Raw genomic sequence first — 16,652 nt, 5'->3', positions numbered from 1 at the left:
ACATGGTGGCTCACAACCATCTGTCATGAGATCTGACGCCCTCTTCTGGTGTGTCTGAAGACAGCAACAGTGTACTTACATATAATCATAAATAAATACATCTTTTTAAAAAAAGAAATCCAGGTTGGAGTCTTGGTTCGGGCACTGATCCAGGGTATGATCACTCCCTTCCTTCCAGGAGCAATCCCCTCACCTATGCCACCAGGCTGAACTGGTAAACAGTCTTCCAACCATGGCATTCAGGTCTTTGCTGCAGCTACCTTGGCCTTGTCTCATATATATATATATATATATATATATATATATATATATATATATATATTCTGATAACTTACTTACTGTCCTTAAATAACTCTGACACAGCTCACGTGATAAAGTAGGCAAGAAGTAAGTGCTCGCCCATATTTTGTGAGACAAGTCTCACTATGTAGTTCAGCCTGTTCTGGAACTTTCGTTCCTCCTGCTTTGCTTTCCTGAATGCTGTGACTCTAAGTGTGTGGTTCTGCATCTGGCTTCACCTATGATGTTCTTATCATTTTGCTTGTGGTCCTAGCCTTTTAATGGCTGAGCCAACTCTCCAGCCCTCAACTGCTTTCTAGAGCTAACCAATGGAGTGTTTAAGAGCACAGCACTTGTGTCACATGTGTTAGATTTTCTAGGTTTGAGCCAGATTAGATCACTGCAAACAAACAAACAAACAAAAGGAGGAGGAAGAGGAGGAGGTGGCAGTGGCAGCAGAAGTAGCAGAAGCAGCAAGGGGCTGGAGAAATAGTTCAGTTAGTCAAATGCTTGTGTAGGATAAAGACCCGGGTTCAATCCTCAACTCCATATCTAACTAGGTGTGGTAGTGCATGCCTGTAATCCCAGCACCTGGAAGGTAGAGTCGGGAAGTATAGAAGTCTCTAGTCATTTCAGCCACACAGAGTTTTCCTCTTGTAAAAACACCAAAAAAAAGGCTGGATGAGATGGCTCAGTCAAGAAAGGTGCTTGTCACCAGGTCTGACAGCCTGAGTTTCCATCCCTGGGACTCACATGGCAGAAAACTGACTCCTGCAAGCTGTCCTTTGACCAACCTATACAGCATCACCCCTAAAGGAGGAGATGGATGGTAAAGTTTTTTTTTTTTTTGGTGTTTTAAATTTTTATTTTGTGGGCTGGTGAGATGGCTCAGTGGGTAAGAGCACCTGATTGCTCTTTCAAAGGTCTGGAGTTCAAATCCCAGCAACCACATGGTGGCTCATAACCATCCATAACAAGATCTGACGCTCTCTTCTGGAGTGTCTGAAGACAGTTACAGTGTACTTACATATAACAAATAAATCTTTAAAGATTTCTTTAAAATTTTTTTTTATTTTGCACATATAAAACACCTCAGTTTATCCAGTCATCTGAACAAGATTGATATTGGTATTATTACAATTGTACATCAAATGAGAAATAAAGTTACTTTAAAAATTCCAAAAAAAGAGAACAAAAATTCAAAAGGTGGAGTGCCTCAGTTACATAAAAAATTGTGTTTTTCAGAAATGAAGTCCCACAGCCTGTCAAACTGCCTTAGAGTTTTTTAATTTTTTTCTGGCTTTTGTTTTTGTAGCTCCTTAGTAGTTTGTTTGTTTTTCTTTTGAGCTACTCTTATGTAGCAGAGAATGACCTTGAACTTTGATCGTCCTACCTCCACCTCCCATACTAGGCAAGCACTGTAGCAACTGAGCCATATTCTCAGTCCATAAATTTGTTTAACGTTTCTGTGCTTTAAATTTCTCATCTGTAAAAGGATGATGATGATGATGATGATAATGATGATGATGCCCAGAAAGGTCATGTAAGGAATAAAAAGCTTAGTATAGACGGTGTGTAGAACAGGGCCTGGCCAGTGGTGCTGGTGCTATTCTGACTTGTCACTCTCTGTACACTCTCGCATTATGCCTCATTATTTTATTTCTAATTTGTGAGCATAGTTGACTCAGTGTAGTTTGCAGATTAGATAATTTTTTTTTGTTTTTGTTTTTTCGAGACAGGGTTTCTCTGTGTAGCCCTGGCTGTCCTGGAACTCACTCTGTAGACCAGGCTGGCCTCGAACTCAGAAATCTACCTGCCTCTGCCTCCCAAGTGCTGGGATTAAAGGCGTGCGCCACCACTGCCTGGCTTGTATTTGTTTTAAGATGCCTCTGATACAGACATTTTCAAACACACACAGAGACATCCAAAGAAGAGGATCAGGAAACTCTGCAAGAAGCCTCAGAATTATCAACAAATTTTGTTTACCCCTCTCTTTTGAATCCCTACTGGAGCTGTTTAATGTAAGTTCCAGATGTTCTATCATTTTGTCTAGGGTCAGGAATTTCCTCACAAACTCCACAAACACCAGTCTCAGTCCAGATTCAGGAACTGAGCCATGACCCCGAGTTAAGATTCTCTAGGGTTTTAAAGTCCCAAATCCATAAACATCTGTGCCAAGTTATTCTACCAGTCAGGATTAAGAGATAGGAGGATTTCCTCGGGAACATGTCTTTGTTGAACACTTATCTTATTCCCATTAGCTGGGATATTCAGCTGTGGCAGGGAACTTGTTTTGTCTAATAGTCACATCTTAACTTGTCTACCAGGACGGGACTTGTCTAACATTCATGTCTTAACTTGGCAACCAGGATGTTAGTTCCCAGGGAAGCCTTGGGAACTTGAACTTTACTCCACCACAACTCAAAATTGAAGTCATATTCCTAATAGTTTATTATATTGGTGCAAGTGTCTCTTATGTTGGGGTCCATCCCAAGGGCAGCTTATACCATAAAAGCTTATAAATAGGTGTAGGAAGTGCTGCTGGGTGGTTGGTTCATTCGAGTCCAAGCTTATTGTGAGTAACCACACAAAACAGTGCTGATTTCTCAGGGAATCACAATGTCCATGTCCCCACTGGTATGTTTTTAGTCCTTGCTGGCCTCAAACTCATCACAATCCTATCTTAGTTTCCAGAGTTCTGGGCTTCAGGAGTGGCTTTCTTTTTTCTTTTTTAATTAATTAATTAATTTATTATATATAAGTACAGTGTAGCTGTCTTCAGACACACCAGAAGAGGGTGTCAGATCTCATTACAGATGGTTGTGAGCCACCATGTGGTTTCTGGGATTTGAACTCAGGACCTCTGGAAGAGCAGACAGTGCTCTTAACCACTGAGCCATCTCTCCAACCCAGGAGTGGCTTTCTTAACAATATATAAACCCGAATAATTTTTGTTGGCTCACAACCTCTTATGTATCTTTCCTATTTCCCTAAGGCCCGAACTTTGCCTTTGAAAATGACTGTATCTTAACTAGAACTTCTGAAGGGGGTGACCACATTATAATTGCACTCATTTGTTTATCTTTACAAAACCAAAGAGGCCAGAGAGTCACAGAGCTAAGCAAATGCTCTACTACTGAGGTATAGCCCCAGCACTCGCAGGGTCTCACTAAGTGGTTTGGGTTGGCCTGAACCACGGACTTTGAATCTGTAATCCTTCTGCATCAACCTCAAAGGTGCTGGAACCCTAGGCTTTGATATCTCCACTGACAAAATAAGCCAATTCAAGCCAAATTAAAGTATAAAGGCAAGTTTATTTGGGGCAGCTTTCTGGCGGGTTCACTTATGGGTGGTGGGGGGAGTGTCAGTGAAGTCACCATGGAAAGATAGACAGAGAAGGAGAAGAGAGAAAGCAGGCATGCAGAGAAAAAAGACAGGGAAAACCAAAAGGTCTGGATTACATAATGAAGAGCTGCTGGGTGGCCCAGCCTCTGGGTTGGAAAGTTCAGTGTAGAGGGTGGGGTCTGCCAGTCATGCCCTGTAACAAGTAGGGACTGAAGGATGCTGGGAGAACCAGAAGACCAGGTCCACTTTGGTAATGTTATATATGCACCTCAGCCACTTGTCCTGGATCTGAAACCCAACAGGCTTGTAGTCACCAGGTCTAGCTATTATTTTTTTTTACATTTAATTTTTCGTCATTTCCCATATGAGTAATCTGTAATCCATTCCTTCCCATTCAACTCCTATTATGTCCCCTTCCCAACCTCTCAAATACATACATAACCTCTATTCTATAGAAAACCTGCTGAATCCAGTCTGGGCTGGATCTTGAGATCCTCCTGCCTCTGCCTCCTAAGCACTGTTATCAGGGGTGTGCACCACCACGAGCGGCTTAGGCTGTCTTTGAAAGTCCTTCAGTGTCAGTTATAAGTTGCAGGATTGCACTTCTAGGTGTGTGAATTCCAAGTATGTTCAGTGCCAGGGCACTGGCGGGGAGGGAAAGGGGGCAATGGGGACCTCTATGGGCCATTACAATAAAACAGCCTCCACTCACGAGGACAAGAGAAACAAGCGCGCATTTTACTCACGCTCTTAACTCCTTTCGTTCGCTCTCAGTACTCAACATTCACACTCACCGCCATGATTGGGACTGAAAGCGCCACCGGTCACGTGAAACAGCAGCAAAAAAAAACCCAAAAAACAAAAAACAAAAACAAAAAAAAAACCGTACGTTCACACTAGCTAACGTAGCTAGCGAGCGCCAGTGCTCGAGGGCGCAGGCGCAAGACCTTCCTGGGCGGAGCTCAGGAAAAGGCGCTCAAGAGCCGGATCCCGGATCGGCCAGCCTCGCGACAGGCAGTTGGCTCTACCGGGTTGGTTCGTGGGCCCAGCCCCGGTAAGGCGGGAGCAAGAGAAATTCAAGCGCGGCTTTGACTGGGAGTCCGCTTTCCTGGGCTGTTCGGATTCCTTGGCCATGGAGGCTTCCCAAGGCTCAGTGGAAGTGGAGACTCTCAGCCCACAACTGGCCGAGAGTTACCGGAGGTATGTTTGGGTCTGCGGACGGGTCTAGATTGCAGACCCTGGCCTAGGGTTGAGGTGGAGTGGCTCCCACCTCCCCCTAGGATCTGCTTGTGGCTTTGACTAGATTTCTACTTCGGGGAGCTCCCCTGCCTCCGCGCGCCCTGCCAAGTAACTCGTAAGTCAAATAACTCTTTGAATATGAACTCTTTAAGAGCCTGGATTTCAATTAACTGATGAAAGCTTTGAGTCTTTCTCACTTGCCAACTGTCAGACCTGGGCGAAAAGAGGAAAAAGTTGTTAGCAAATTGGGTAGTGAAAATGGGATCTGAAAAAGAAATACTTTATGGTGTTTGATGGATGCTGTAAAATGTTTTATTTCCTGACCAGAATGCTGGCATTAAAAGAAAGGGTGGCCAGTTATCATGGTCAGTGAGCGAAGGGAAGACATATGCCCCCAAAGGAGCCATTAAGCCCAGTGAATGAATACACTTTCACCATGTGCCTAAGTTGGAGCTTAGAAGTGTGTGGAGAAGAATATTTAATTATTAAAAATTGTAGTAGCCGGGCGTGGTGGCGCACGCCTTTAATCCCAGCACTTGGGAGGCAGAGACAGGCGGATTTCTGAGTTCGAGGCCGGCCTGGTCTACAGAGTGTTTTCCAGGACAGCCAGAGCTACACAAAGAAAACAAAACAAAAAAATTGTAGTGCAGGGTTAGAGAGATGGCTCAGAGGTTAAGAGCACCGACTGCTCTTCCAGAGGACCCAGGTTCAATTTCCAGCACCCACATGGTGGCTCACAACCGTTTTGTAACTCCAGTCCTACAGGATCCTATGCTCTGGCCTGGCTTCCACATGTGATGCTAACGTGTGTGTGTGTGTGTGTGTGTGTGTGCGCGCGCACACACACATACACAAGCAAAACACCCATCCATGCCTATATAGTTTTAAAAATTCTACATAAAATATTAGCAAAGGATTTGTAGACATTTCTGTTAAAAAACATTCTAATAATGGCAAACAGGCACATGAAAGGTTGCTCAAAACCACTCCTAAGTAGAGGAAAAAAAATCACAACTATAATAGCGTGTGTGCCATCCCCTCCTGGGACTGGAGGTACAGAGGGTTGTGAGCCACATGTGGGTACTGGGAATTGAACCAGGGTCCTCTGGAAGAGGAAGCAGCCAGTGCTCTTAACTATAGAATCATCTGTACAGTATGTAGATTTATGTTGTTAACTTGTAGGTTTTTTTCCCTTGGAAACAAGGTTTCTCTATGGGGGCCTGGCTGGCCTTGAACTCACAGAGACCCACAAACCACTAACTTTTGCCCAGTGCTTGGATTAAAGGCTAGCGTCATCACCGCCAGTGTGATGTGTGACCTTGAGCACATTCAGTGGCACATGTAGAGGCCAGAGGATAACTTGTTAAATTTGTTGTTTCTCCTACTATAGGTCCCTTGAATTGGACTCAGGTTGTTAAGCACACTAGTATGGTATGTGCCATCCCACTTTAAATTTCTCTATTAGGTATGTCAGGACATATACTTGAATGTCATGGAGTAAATGCAGAGGCCAGAGAACAACTCTTGCTAGTTTTCTCCTTCCCGTGTAAGTCGGTTTCAGTGATTGAACTCAAGCCTTCATGCAGGGCTGTAAGCACCTTTACCACTTGAGCCATCTCACCAGCCTGCCTTTTTTCTGTAGGCCATTTTATTATGTGAGATGCCTTCTTACTGGGTTAAGTTATTTGATGCACAGAAGATTGTATTTTTGCCATTATTTATTTAACTCATAAAATAGCCTGGTTTCCTAAAGTAATATGACTAGCTTATTTGTCAGGCTGGAGGGACAAGGCCTATAGGGGCCTCTGGATACTCACTGCCATTTAGTGCACGGATGACAGCCCTGCAAAGGCTTCTTGCAGATGTGAGCAAAACTAGGCAAGAAAGGGCTTTTGCTAGACATGGTGGTGTACACACACACACACACACACATGCTTTATTGTACTTATTGATAGTGATAGCAATTTTTGGAAGGAAACATAATCCCCATCCTTTATTGGTTATGCTAAAGATAACCTAGGGCTTTCTATATGTTAGACAAGTGTTCAAGTGCTTTCTCCTTGAGCTACATCCTTAGCCCAATCTACATACCTGTTGCTAGGAAAACTGTGAAGTATCCATTATTGCATCCATATCCACACACTGGTATACCATGAAGCTGTTGAAGATGTAGTGTATAGCATGGGGACATGACATTCTTCAGTTTCTGTGTTCATGCAGATTGTCTTACCAGTACCTGTCCTTTCAGTTTCAGTTTTTTTTTTTTTAAAGATTTTATCTGCTTTATTAATGAGGCGGGCAAGAGGCCCGGGTGAGGGTGTGGGGGTTTGCTCCTGCCCCGCTGAGAGGAGGGGGGTCACAGAGACCAAACCAATTCAGTGAACCTCAGTCCTTGGCAGGAAGGAGCTGGGCCCAGTTGCCCTGACTGTTGCTAGCAGTTTTGCCCACTCAAGGCTCCCAGCCCCAGAGAGCAGACATGCATGGGGTGGAGCAGCCCCTGGAGGCCAGTGGAGTGCTGGTGGAGGTGGCATGGAGCCTAGGAGCCACCCCAGGAAGAGGGAGCGGCCTGCCGGGAGCCAGGGAGTAGCTGGAGCGGGCAGCAGGAGCCAAGTTCCAGGCCATGGGGACCCTGCATCCTGAGCAGCACTGGATAAGACGCTGGGACATTGAGAATAGAAAGCCAAAGAAGGCTAGTTATAGCCCCCCCCCCCACTCTCTTGCTGTTTAATGGCTCTCAGCCCTAGGCTGTCTGTCTCCTCTCAACTAGAGAATGGACAAGCCAGAGACCGATTCAAATAGGGGTATAGGATGGGCATCTGAATGAGGGAATGCCAGACTGGTGAGAGATTGCCATGGAGACAAGAGAGGGCAACAGCGATGGGATTCTGGAAAAGAGCTGGGCCCTTGGGGTCTGAGAGCACCATAGAGATCAGAGATGAATTCGGAGTAGCAGGGTCTGTGGGGACAGAGAGGACCACGGAGACCAGAGATGTGGCATAGAGGCCTTGGGGCACAAGAACGGGTCTATAGGTGTAGAGATGGGTTGTTTGGGGAAGAGATCTAACAGCAGGACAGAGTTAAAAGGTGACCAAAGCTGGTCATGGTGGTGTGAGCCTTGAATCCCAAGACACAGGAGGCACAGGCAAGTGGACCTTTTGAATTTAAGGTCAGCCTGGCCAGTTCCAGGGCAAGCCAAGTAGACTTCTGAAAAGGGGGAGATGGGCAGGCAGACGTGAAAGTTGAAATTGGGATCAGAAGTGGGCAAGGGTCTATTCCATGGGGCCATGGACCAGGAAACTGATAGGGTGGAAACCTGGAGGTGGGGGTGGGGTGGAGATGAGGCCAGGGACCCGTGCCAGGTCAGTGAAGACCCCCAGCAGATACGAGGGCAGAATGAAGCCAGACACAAGAGATGGGGGCAGTGACAGGTGAAGTAGGATCCGAAATGGAGCAGCTAGGGTCATGTGGCGGTGCCCTGGGCACAGAAGGTTGGGACCCTACCTCACTGTGCCCTCTTCTTATCTACGCAGCCCTCTTGGCCACTAATATGAATCCCTATAGGCTTAACCTGAGCCTAGCGGATAAGGCAGCAATGTGCGCAACACCCAGGCTCCCCAATACATCTGTGCTGCTGCCAACAGGCGATAATGGCACATCACCAGCACTGCCTATCTTCTCCATGACGCTGGGTGCTGTGTCCAACGTGCTGGCGCTGGCGCTGCTGGCCCAGGTTGCAGGCCGAATGTGGCAGTGCCGCTCGGCTGCCACCTTCCTGTTGTTCGTCGCCAGCCTGCTTGCCATCGACCTAGCAGGCCATGTGATTCTGGGCGCCCTGGTGCTTCTTCGCCTGTATACTGTGGGGCGTGCGCCTGCTGGCGGGGCGTGTCATTTCCTTGGTAGCTGCATGGTCTTCTTCGGCCTGTGCCCACTTTTGCTTGGCTGTGGCATGGCCGTAGAGCGCTGTGTGGGTGTCACGCAGCCACTGATACACGCGGCGCGCGTGTCTGTGGCCCGTGCACGCCTGGCACTAGCCGTGTTGGCTGCCATGGCTTTGGCTGTGGCGCTGCTGCCACTGGTACACGTGGGTCGCTACAAGCTACAGTACCCTGGCACCTGGTGTTTCATTAGCCTTGGGCCTCATGGAGGTTGGCGCCAGGCGTTGCTTGCCGGCCTTGGCCTGGCCGCGCTCCTTGCGGCATTAGTGTGCAATATGCTCAGCGGCCTGGCACTCTTCCGTGCCCGCTGGAGGCAGCGTTGCTCTCGACGGTTCCGAGAGACCGCAGGTCCCGATGATCGCCAGCGCTGGGGGTCTCATGGACCCTGCTTGGCCTCTGCCTTGTCTGCCTCATCCATCACTTCAGCCACAGCCACCCTCCACAGTTCTCGGGGCGGCGGCTCCGCGCGCAGGGTTCACGCACACGACGTGGAAATGGTGGGCCAGCTCGTGGGCATCATGGTGGTGTCGTGCACCAGCTGGAGCCCCCTGCTGGTGAGGGGCACAGTCGCTCCTCAAGCCAAACTCTTCTGCCCCTTCCTGGGCTCTGCCCCCTGAAGACCCTGCCTGCAGACAAAGCCTGCCCCTCTGCTATCCGGGACCCTTACCTTCACTCTCTTTGGGATCTCCGTAAATAGTCTCACTCAAGCCTTTCACTTTCTACATCCCTCCGCTCCATCCATTCATAGCCTTCTTCCTTCCCAGCCTGTTGACCTTTGGGTCCTATGTGTGTTGGGATACTGGGTCTTCTCTAGCCGGACTCTCCGCAATCTCTGATGACCTTTGCTTAGTCACTCTCCTTCCTGCACAGATCCTATTTGTCCTGCATGGTTCGCCTGGGCATCCTGACCCTCTATCCCACCCCTTCTCTCCCGCCGGCTCCACTGCTCACACCTGCTTCTCTCGCAGGTGTTGGTGGTGTTGGCCATCGGGGGCTGGAACTCTAACTCCGTGCAGCGGCCACTCTTTCTGGTTGTATGCCTCGCATCGTGGAACCAGATCCTGGACCCCTGAGGGTCAGTGCTAAGGGTGGTCCAACGGAGCTGGGCCTAACCAAGAGTGCCTGGGAGGCCAGTTCACTGCGTAGTTCCCGGCACAGTGGTTTCAGTCACCTCTGAATGTGTCCAGAAGCTAAGTCAAACCATTCTGGGCTGGGCTCAAGGGCATAGAGTCTCAAACTCAGTGTGCCTAGGGCGCTGCATCCTGTGGGTCCACGACACTGTCACCGCACAGGGGTGAAAGAGGCTCCACTGGGGATGAGTACAGTTCTAACGTTGGTCACGGGATGGCATAGATACATGGGATGCTCCAAACACCAGAGGTGGGACTCCCCCCGGCCAGCAGCTTGAAGAGCATGCACACAGCGCCGCAACCTTAGTTCTAAGATTGAGGCTCTCCATAAATAGAGCAAAGTTTTGGATTCACTTCCCATATCTGTAGCCACCACAATAGACTCTTGCAAGCATCTATCCCAAACTATCCCAAGAACCTCAACACCTTGTACCCACACAGCCTTAAAACCCCAATGCTCCCCAACACACCCCCTAAGCCCACTACTGCATGTTCCCATCTTGACCTTTCAAATGAGCCCTGTCAGTCCTGTCCCCTAGAGTCTGCCTTGCCTCTGTCACCTGCTCCAAGCACACTCCAGTCCAGATGCACACAGAGGCTGAAAATGCATGTATGGAGTAAACCCCAAAGACTTGTTTTTTAAAAAACAAATCAGGAACTCTTGGGCAAGGCAGGGGCTTGGGGCTAGTAGCCTCCGGCCACAAAGTCGAAATCCTGGAAGGCCACCTGCTCCGCAGTTGTGAGGGGCCGTGCATCCCGGGGAGGACTCAGTGTGGGGGCCTCCCCAGTGAACTCCTCATCGAAGTTGCTGACATCTGTGCGCACTGAAAGTGTAGGCACGAAGGGTGGAGGCAGGCGACGGGCCAGCAGGACATCCCAGCCCAGAGACCAGAAGAAAGGCTGTTTTTTCACATCTTCTGCATCGCGCTCAGTGGATCCCAGCCTCCGCTCTGGGTTCCTCCACAGTAGCCTTCTCATGATGCCGATGGCCTCTGCAGACAGGAAGCGGGGATAGCAAACCTCGTCATTGACAATGCTGTCAAATACCTCCTCATCATCCCCAGGGAACGGAGACTCTCCAACCAACATCTCATAGAGCAGCATGCCCAATCCCCACCAGTCTACTGTTTGTGTGTAGGATGTGTCTGTGAGCATCTCCAGTGCCAGGAACTCCAGAGTTCTGCAGAATGTGCTGGTCCGGTCCCCATAGCCCATCCCCTCCTTGCAGAGGCCAAAGTCTGCGATCTTGACGTAGCTCTCAGTATCCAGGAGCAAATTGTCCAACTTCAGGTCCCTGTAGACAATCTTGTGTTCATGGAGGAACTTCAGTCCCAGCACCACACAGGCCGAATAGAAGACAGCCCGAGGCTCTGAGAACATGTTGCTATGAATGTGCAGCATCAGGTCTCCACCCGCTGAATACTCCTCACAAAGCGTACGTGCTCTGGGGTCTGGAAACATTCACCAGGAAGGGATGTCCTGCCCTGGTCACAGCCGCCAAAATCCGCTTCTCACACATCAGGCTCTCAACCTCATCTCGGGCTACAATGTCACCTTTCTTCAAGGCTTTGATGGCAAAGAGCTCCCCACTGGAGCAGAATTCAGACAGCAGCACCTTTCCAAAGTGACCCCAGCCAAGCACTGCCAGGAACTTGAAGTCCTCAAGTGTCAGGGGTGACTTTCTCAGGGGGCTGCACAGGCCAGGGCCTGGAGTCTCCTGGGTCTCTGAAGGCAGCTCTGGAGATGTGGTGGATTCATGGGTTGGAGAACTCAGGCTGCATGAGGTGGAGGGCAGCCCTGACAGACTCTTCTGGGATGAGCTGTCTGAGTCAGCACCGAGATTCAATTTCTCCATGGATATGTCTCCAGTGTGCCGGATCTCAGTACCTGGAGATGCATTGGGACTGAAGGTGCCAGTGGCCACAGCATTAGGGATGAGTCTACGGAGCAGCCGCACCCAAGTCGCCACATCAATGTTCATCTGTCTGGCTCGCTGAAACACCTTCCCTTGCTGCTTGGAGAAGATTTTTTTCTGCCTTTGGAGCCTAGGGATCTGCTCAATGATGGGGTTACAGAAAGTGACCTCAGCCACCAGGCAGCCCTGGGGTTCCATGTCCAGCTGCACCTCATGCCTCTCGTTGTCCAAGAAGTCCTTCAACTTCAGAAATTTGAGAGCACACAGACCCCTCTGGTCTCATCAGAACACAGCCAGCTCCAGCTCCCGAGCCCTCTCCAGCTCCAGGGTAAAGCTCTGGTCCCAGGCATTGGGGCCGCATGGCTTCCAGGCTGTTTGCTCCACCACTGTGTTGTCCAGCTTGAGCAATCCTGGCCCCAGCAGCTACAGGGAGGTCTGTCCTTTCAGTTTCTTGATCCCCTTTTTGAGGTTTTCTTTTACCTTTTTTTCATTTACTTATTTATTCACTTTACATGCTGATTGCATTTTTTTTTGGGGGGGGGGGTTTCGAGACAAGGTTTCTTTGTATAGCCCTGGCTGTCCTGGAACCAGGCTGGCCTAGAAATCAGAAATCTGCCTGCCTCTGCCTCCCAAGTACTGGGATTAAAGGCGTGCACCACCATGCCTGGCTGCTGATTGCATTTTTTTAAACAGTTTTTTTTTTTAATCTATATTAGTAGTCCGTGTGCACAAATGCGGTGTTGTTTGACAAAAAAGATGACTGGAGAGACAGCCGTGGGTGCTGGGAACCAAACTCTTATATTTTGGGGTGTGAGCCTAGCCTTTAATGGCTGAGCCATCTCTCCAGCCCTTCCTCTTATCCTTTCCCTTTCTACCATTTAAATTAATAGTTGTACCATATGCCTTGCTGCTACCAGTTACTACCATCCTTCTGGTACTGACTACCTTTCAGGGACATAGAGAGATCCTGTTATGGTTTTTGTTTGTTTTTGGCTTTTTTTCAAGACAGGGTTTCTTTGTGTAGCCCTGGCTGTCCTCGAACTCACTTTGTAGAGCATGCCGGCTGACCTCGAACTCCCAGAGATCTGATTGTCTCTGCCTCCAGAGTGCTGGGAATATAGACATGTGCCACTATACCTGGCAAAAAAAATCCTTCTATGTTTTGACCATGACTTGATTCCACCAAAACTCTAGTGAAGATTTAGTGGCCAAAGTAATGATCTTGAGAAGTAATGGGCTAGGTGTCAGATGAGAACACCTCTCAGAAGAGCAAGTTTGCTTCTGTGTTAGTCACTTTCTGTTGCTGTAGTGGAATGTGTGGGGGAAACAGCTTAAGATTTATTTAAGCTCATGATTTTTGAGGTTGTGGTACATGTTTGGCTGGCTCTATTGCTTTTAGGCCTTCTTTGGGCAAGGCAAAGCTTTGTGAGGGAGTAGCAAGGCAGAGGAAGCAGGAAGAGAGGGTTAATCTGGGACAATGTATTGTCCTGGCCATATTTGCAGTCACATGCTTCCTCCACCTGGGTCTCATCTTCTAATTCCCACAGCATCCCAATACCACTATTAGATTATAACTTCATCAAGAGATTATTGGTCAGTCCTTTGATTGGGTCAGAGCTCTCTGGATCCAATTTGAGGCTCAAAAGCCACACCTTTGAACTTTACAGTGGGACTAATCCTTCGATGCAAGTTTTCTTCCTCTTTTAATGCATTAGGGTTTTCTTTTTCATTTATTTGTGTGCATGTGTGCATCTGCACACATGAATGTGGAAGTCAGAGGACAACTTAATGATGAGTTGATTCTCTCCATCTACACATTATCTGGGTTCCAGAAATTGAATTCAAGCTGTCAGACTTGGTGGCAACTGCCTTCACCCTCTAAGCCATCTTGCTGACCTGCAGTTTTATTTGGGGGGTAGGGGTGGTTGTGAGTGTAATGTATGTGCATGTATATGAGCAGATCTTTGTGCAAATGCATAAAGGCCAAAGAAGGACACTGGCTATCCCTGCTCTGTCACTCTCCATTTTATTTCTTTGACATAAGATCTTACAGAAATGTATTTATTTTTATATTCTGTGCATTGGCGTTTTGCTAGCATATATGTCTGGGTGAGGGTTTCAGATCTTACAGACAGTTGTAAGCTACCATGTGGGTGCTGAGATTTGAACTTGGGTCTTCTAGAAGAACAGTCAGTGCTTTTAACTGCTGAGTTATCTCTCCAGCCCCCATAGATCATTTCTGATACAAGATGGGTGGAGGAAATTCACATATATGCACATATACTTTCAAGCAATTTTAGCAGTGTTTTGTTTTGAGACACATTTTCTCTTTATAATAGCACTGGCTGGCTGTTCTGGAACTCATTTTGTAGACCAGGCTGGCCTCGAACTCAAAAGAAATCCACCTGCCTTTGCCTCCTGAGTGCTAGGATTAAAGTCATGCACCACCACCACCCGGCTATGGAAACATTCCTTAAACTTACCTCTTTCTAGGCTGGGCAGTGGTAATGCCTGCCTTTAATGCCAGAACTAAGGAGTGGGAAAAGAGACAGTCAGATCTCTGTGAGTGCCAACCTGGTTTACAGAGTGAGTTCCAGGACAGCTAGTGTTACACAGAGAAACCCTGTCTTGAAAAAAGAAAAACAAATAACCTCTTTCTACCCAGACTGGTGGTGAGCACCTTTAATCCAGCAATTGAGAGGCAGAGGTAGGCAGATCTCTGTGAGTTCCAGATCAGCCTGGGCTACATATCAAGTTTAGGGCTAGCTAGAGCTACATACAGAGACCTTATCTCAAACGAAAAAAATCTCACATATGTATAGGTTTGTGTCAAGTTGCCAACGAACACAGGCTAAAAGTCCTAGCTCCTTGATCTAAATACTTCTAATAGTCTGTGATGATTTGTGTGCGAGTGTGTTCGTGTTAGGTGTATAGGTGTGAGGAGTATTGGGTATATAGGTGTGTGGGTGCATGTATATGAGCGTGCATGTGCATATATGTATATAATCTGTAGGTCAGGGATAGCCTTAGCTACCATTCTTCAAGTTCTGTCTACCTTGCTTTTTGTAATAGGATCTCACATCTGTCATTAGGCTAGGCTGACAGCCCAGCAAGACTCTGGGATCCTCCTGTCTCCATCCCCCAGGTTTGGATTACAAGTGCATGCCACCTCTCTCACTCCCACATGGGTACTGAGTAGCAAACTCTGCTCTTTATGTTTGTGCAATGTCTTAGTTAGGGTTTTAATGCTGTGAACAGATACCATGACCAAGGCAACTCTTTTTTGTTGTTGTTTGTTTTTGTTTTTTGAGACAGAGTTTCTCTGTGTAGCCCTGGCTGTCCTGGAACTCACTTTGAAGACCAGGCTGGCCTCGAACTCAGAAATCCGCCTGCCTCTGCCTCCCGAGTGCTGGGATTAAAGGCGTGCGCCACCACACTCCAAGGCAACTCTTATAAGGGCCGTATTTAATTGGGGTTGGCTTACAGGCTCAGAGGTTCAGTCTGTTATCATCAAGGCGGGAACATGGCAGCATCCGGGCACACTTGGTACAGGAGGAGCTGAGAGTTCTACATCTTCATCTGAAGGCTGCTAGCAGAGTACTGGCTTTCAGGGAGCTAGGATGAGGGTCTTAAAGCCCACGCCACACTTCCTCCAACAAGGCCACACCTCCTAATAGTACCACTCCCTGGGCCAACCATATTCAAACCATCTCATGTAGCAAGCATTGTACTGGCTGAACTGTCCTTTCTTTGTTTGCAACATTTTATTTTATATGTGTGTGCCTAAGTATATGTATATGTACCATGTACATGCAGGAGCCTTAGGAGATCACTTCCTACCTTATACAGTTTTGCTTTGTTTTGGAGACAGAACCTTTCTATATAGCCCTTGCTATTCTGGAACTCACTGTGTAAAATGGAGTTACAGACAGAACTGAGCCCATGTTCTCTGCAAGAGTGGTCTCTTATCTGCTGAGGCCCCTGTAATGATTTTAATATGAGTTAAATGTACTGTGTGCTGCATAGTTTTATGTCACCTTGACACAAGCTAAAGCCATCTGAGAGAAGGGAACCTCAATTAAGAAAATGCTTTTATAAGATTAGGCTTTAGGCAAGCCTATAAGGGCATTTTTTTAATGATTACTGGGGGAGGGCCCAGCCCACTGTGAGTGGTACCATCCCTGGGCTGCTGGTCTGGATAGTATCCAATAAGCCGCACCCTTCTATGGCTTCTGCATCAGTTCTGCCTCTAGGTTCCTGCTTTGTTTTGAGTTCTTTTTTTTTTTTTGGTTCTTTTGGTTTTTTTGAGACAGGGTTTCTCTGTATAGCCCTGGCTGTCCTGGAACTTACTCTGTAGACCAGGCTGGCCTCGAGCTCAGAAATCGGCCTGCCTCTGCCTCCCGAGTGCCGGTATTAAAGGTGTGCGCCACCACGCCCGGCTGTTTTGAGTTCTTGTCCCAACTTCCTTTGCTGATGAACAATAATGTGGAAGTGTAACAAAATAAACCCTTTCCTCCCCAAGTTGCTTTTGCTTGTGGTGTTTATAGTAACCATAACTAAGACACACTTAAGTACACTCATTGGGAATATTGAGGCAGAATAACAGTTCCACCTGGGGCATGGAGTAAGAAATGAACCTTAAGTGAAGCCTGAATTGTTATCTTTTTAAAAATGCTTTACTGGTATGTATTAATTATATAAAAGAGTGGCTTTCGCTGGGCGGTGGTGGCACATGCCTTTAATCCCAGCACTTGGGAGGCAGAGGCAGGCGGATTTCTGAGTTCGAGGCCAGCCTGGTCTACAGAGTGA

General features: G+C 47.7%; 2 protein-coding genes and 1 pseudogene across 2 annotated transcripts in view; 2 read left to right on the top strand and 1 right to left on the bottom strand.

The window, feature by feature from the left end:
* Positions 1 to 4,646: 4,646 nt before the first annotated feature.
* Positions 4,647 to 16,652, top strand: part of Ercc6l (ERCC excision repair 6 like, spindle assembly checkpoint helicase) — a 20,956-nt gene continuing 8,950 nt past the window's right edge. Inside the window, exon 1 of the mRNA XM_021188015.1 lies at positions 4,647 to 4,824. Within this exon, the coding sequence (XP_021043674.1) occupies positions 4,757 to 4,824 (68 nt within the window). The 5' untranslated portion in view covers positions 4,647 to 4,756. The remainder of the gene's footprint in view (positions 4,825 to 16,652) is intronic.
* On the top strand, positions 8,411 to 9,871 carry LOC110313588 (prostaglandin E2 receptor EP1 subtype-like). The gene is made up of 2 exons (XM_021188016.1): positions 8,411 to 9,352; positions 9,767 to 9,871. The coding sequence occupies exons 1-2, from the start codon at positions 8,411 to 8,413 to the stop codon at positions 9,869 to 9,871; spliced, it is 1,047 nt and encodes a 348-aa protein (XP_021043675.1).
* LOC110313694 overlaps positions 10,574 to 16,652 on the bottom strand; it is an 8,593-nt pseudogene continuing 2,514 nt past the window's right edge.

This window comes from Mus pahari, chromosome X (genome assembly GCF_900095145.1).
Source record: "Mus pahari chromosome X, PAHARI_EIJ_v1.1, whole genome shotgun sequence".
Taxonomy (NCBI): domain Eukaryota; kingdom Metazoa; phylum Chordata; class Mammalia; order Rodentia; family Muridae; genus Mus; species Mus pahari.
This window is presented reverse-complemented; position numbering and strand designations above follow the sequence as displayed.

Bases quoted from the DNA above. Each gene is read 5' to 3' on its own strand.
- LOC110313588 (XM_021188016.1), top strand. From the start codon at position 8,411: ATGAATCCCTATAGGCTTAACCTGAGCCTAGCGGATAAGGCAGCAATG. The intron at 9,353-9,766 runs GTGAGGGGCACA...CTTCTCTCGCAG, and splicing joins CCAGCTGGAGCCCCCTGCTG to GTGTTGGTGGTGTTGGCCAT.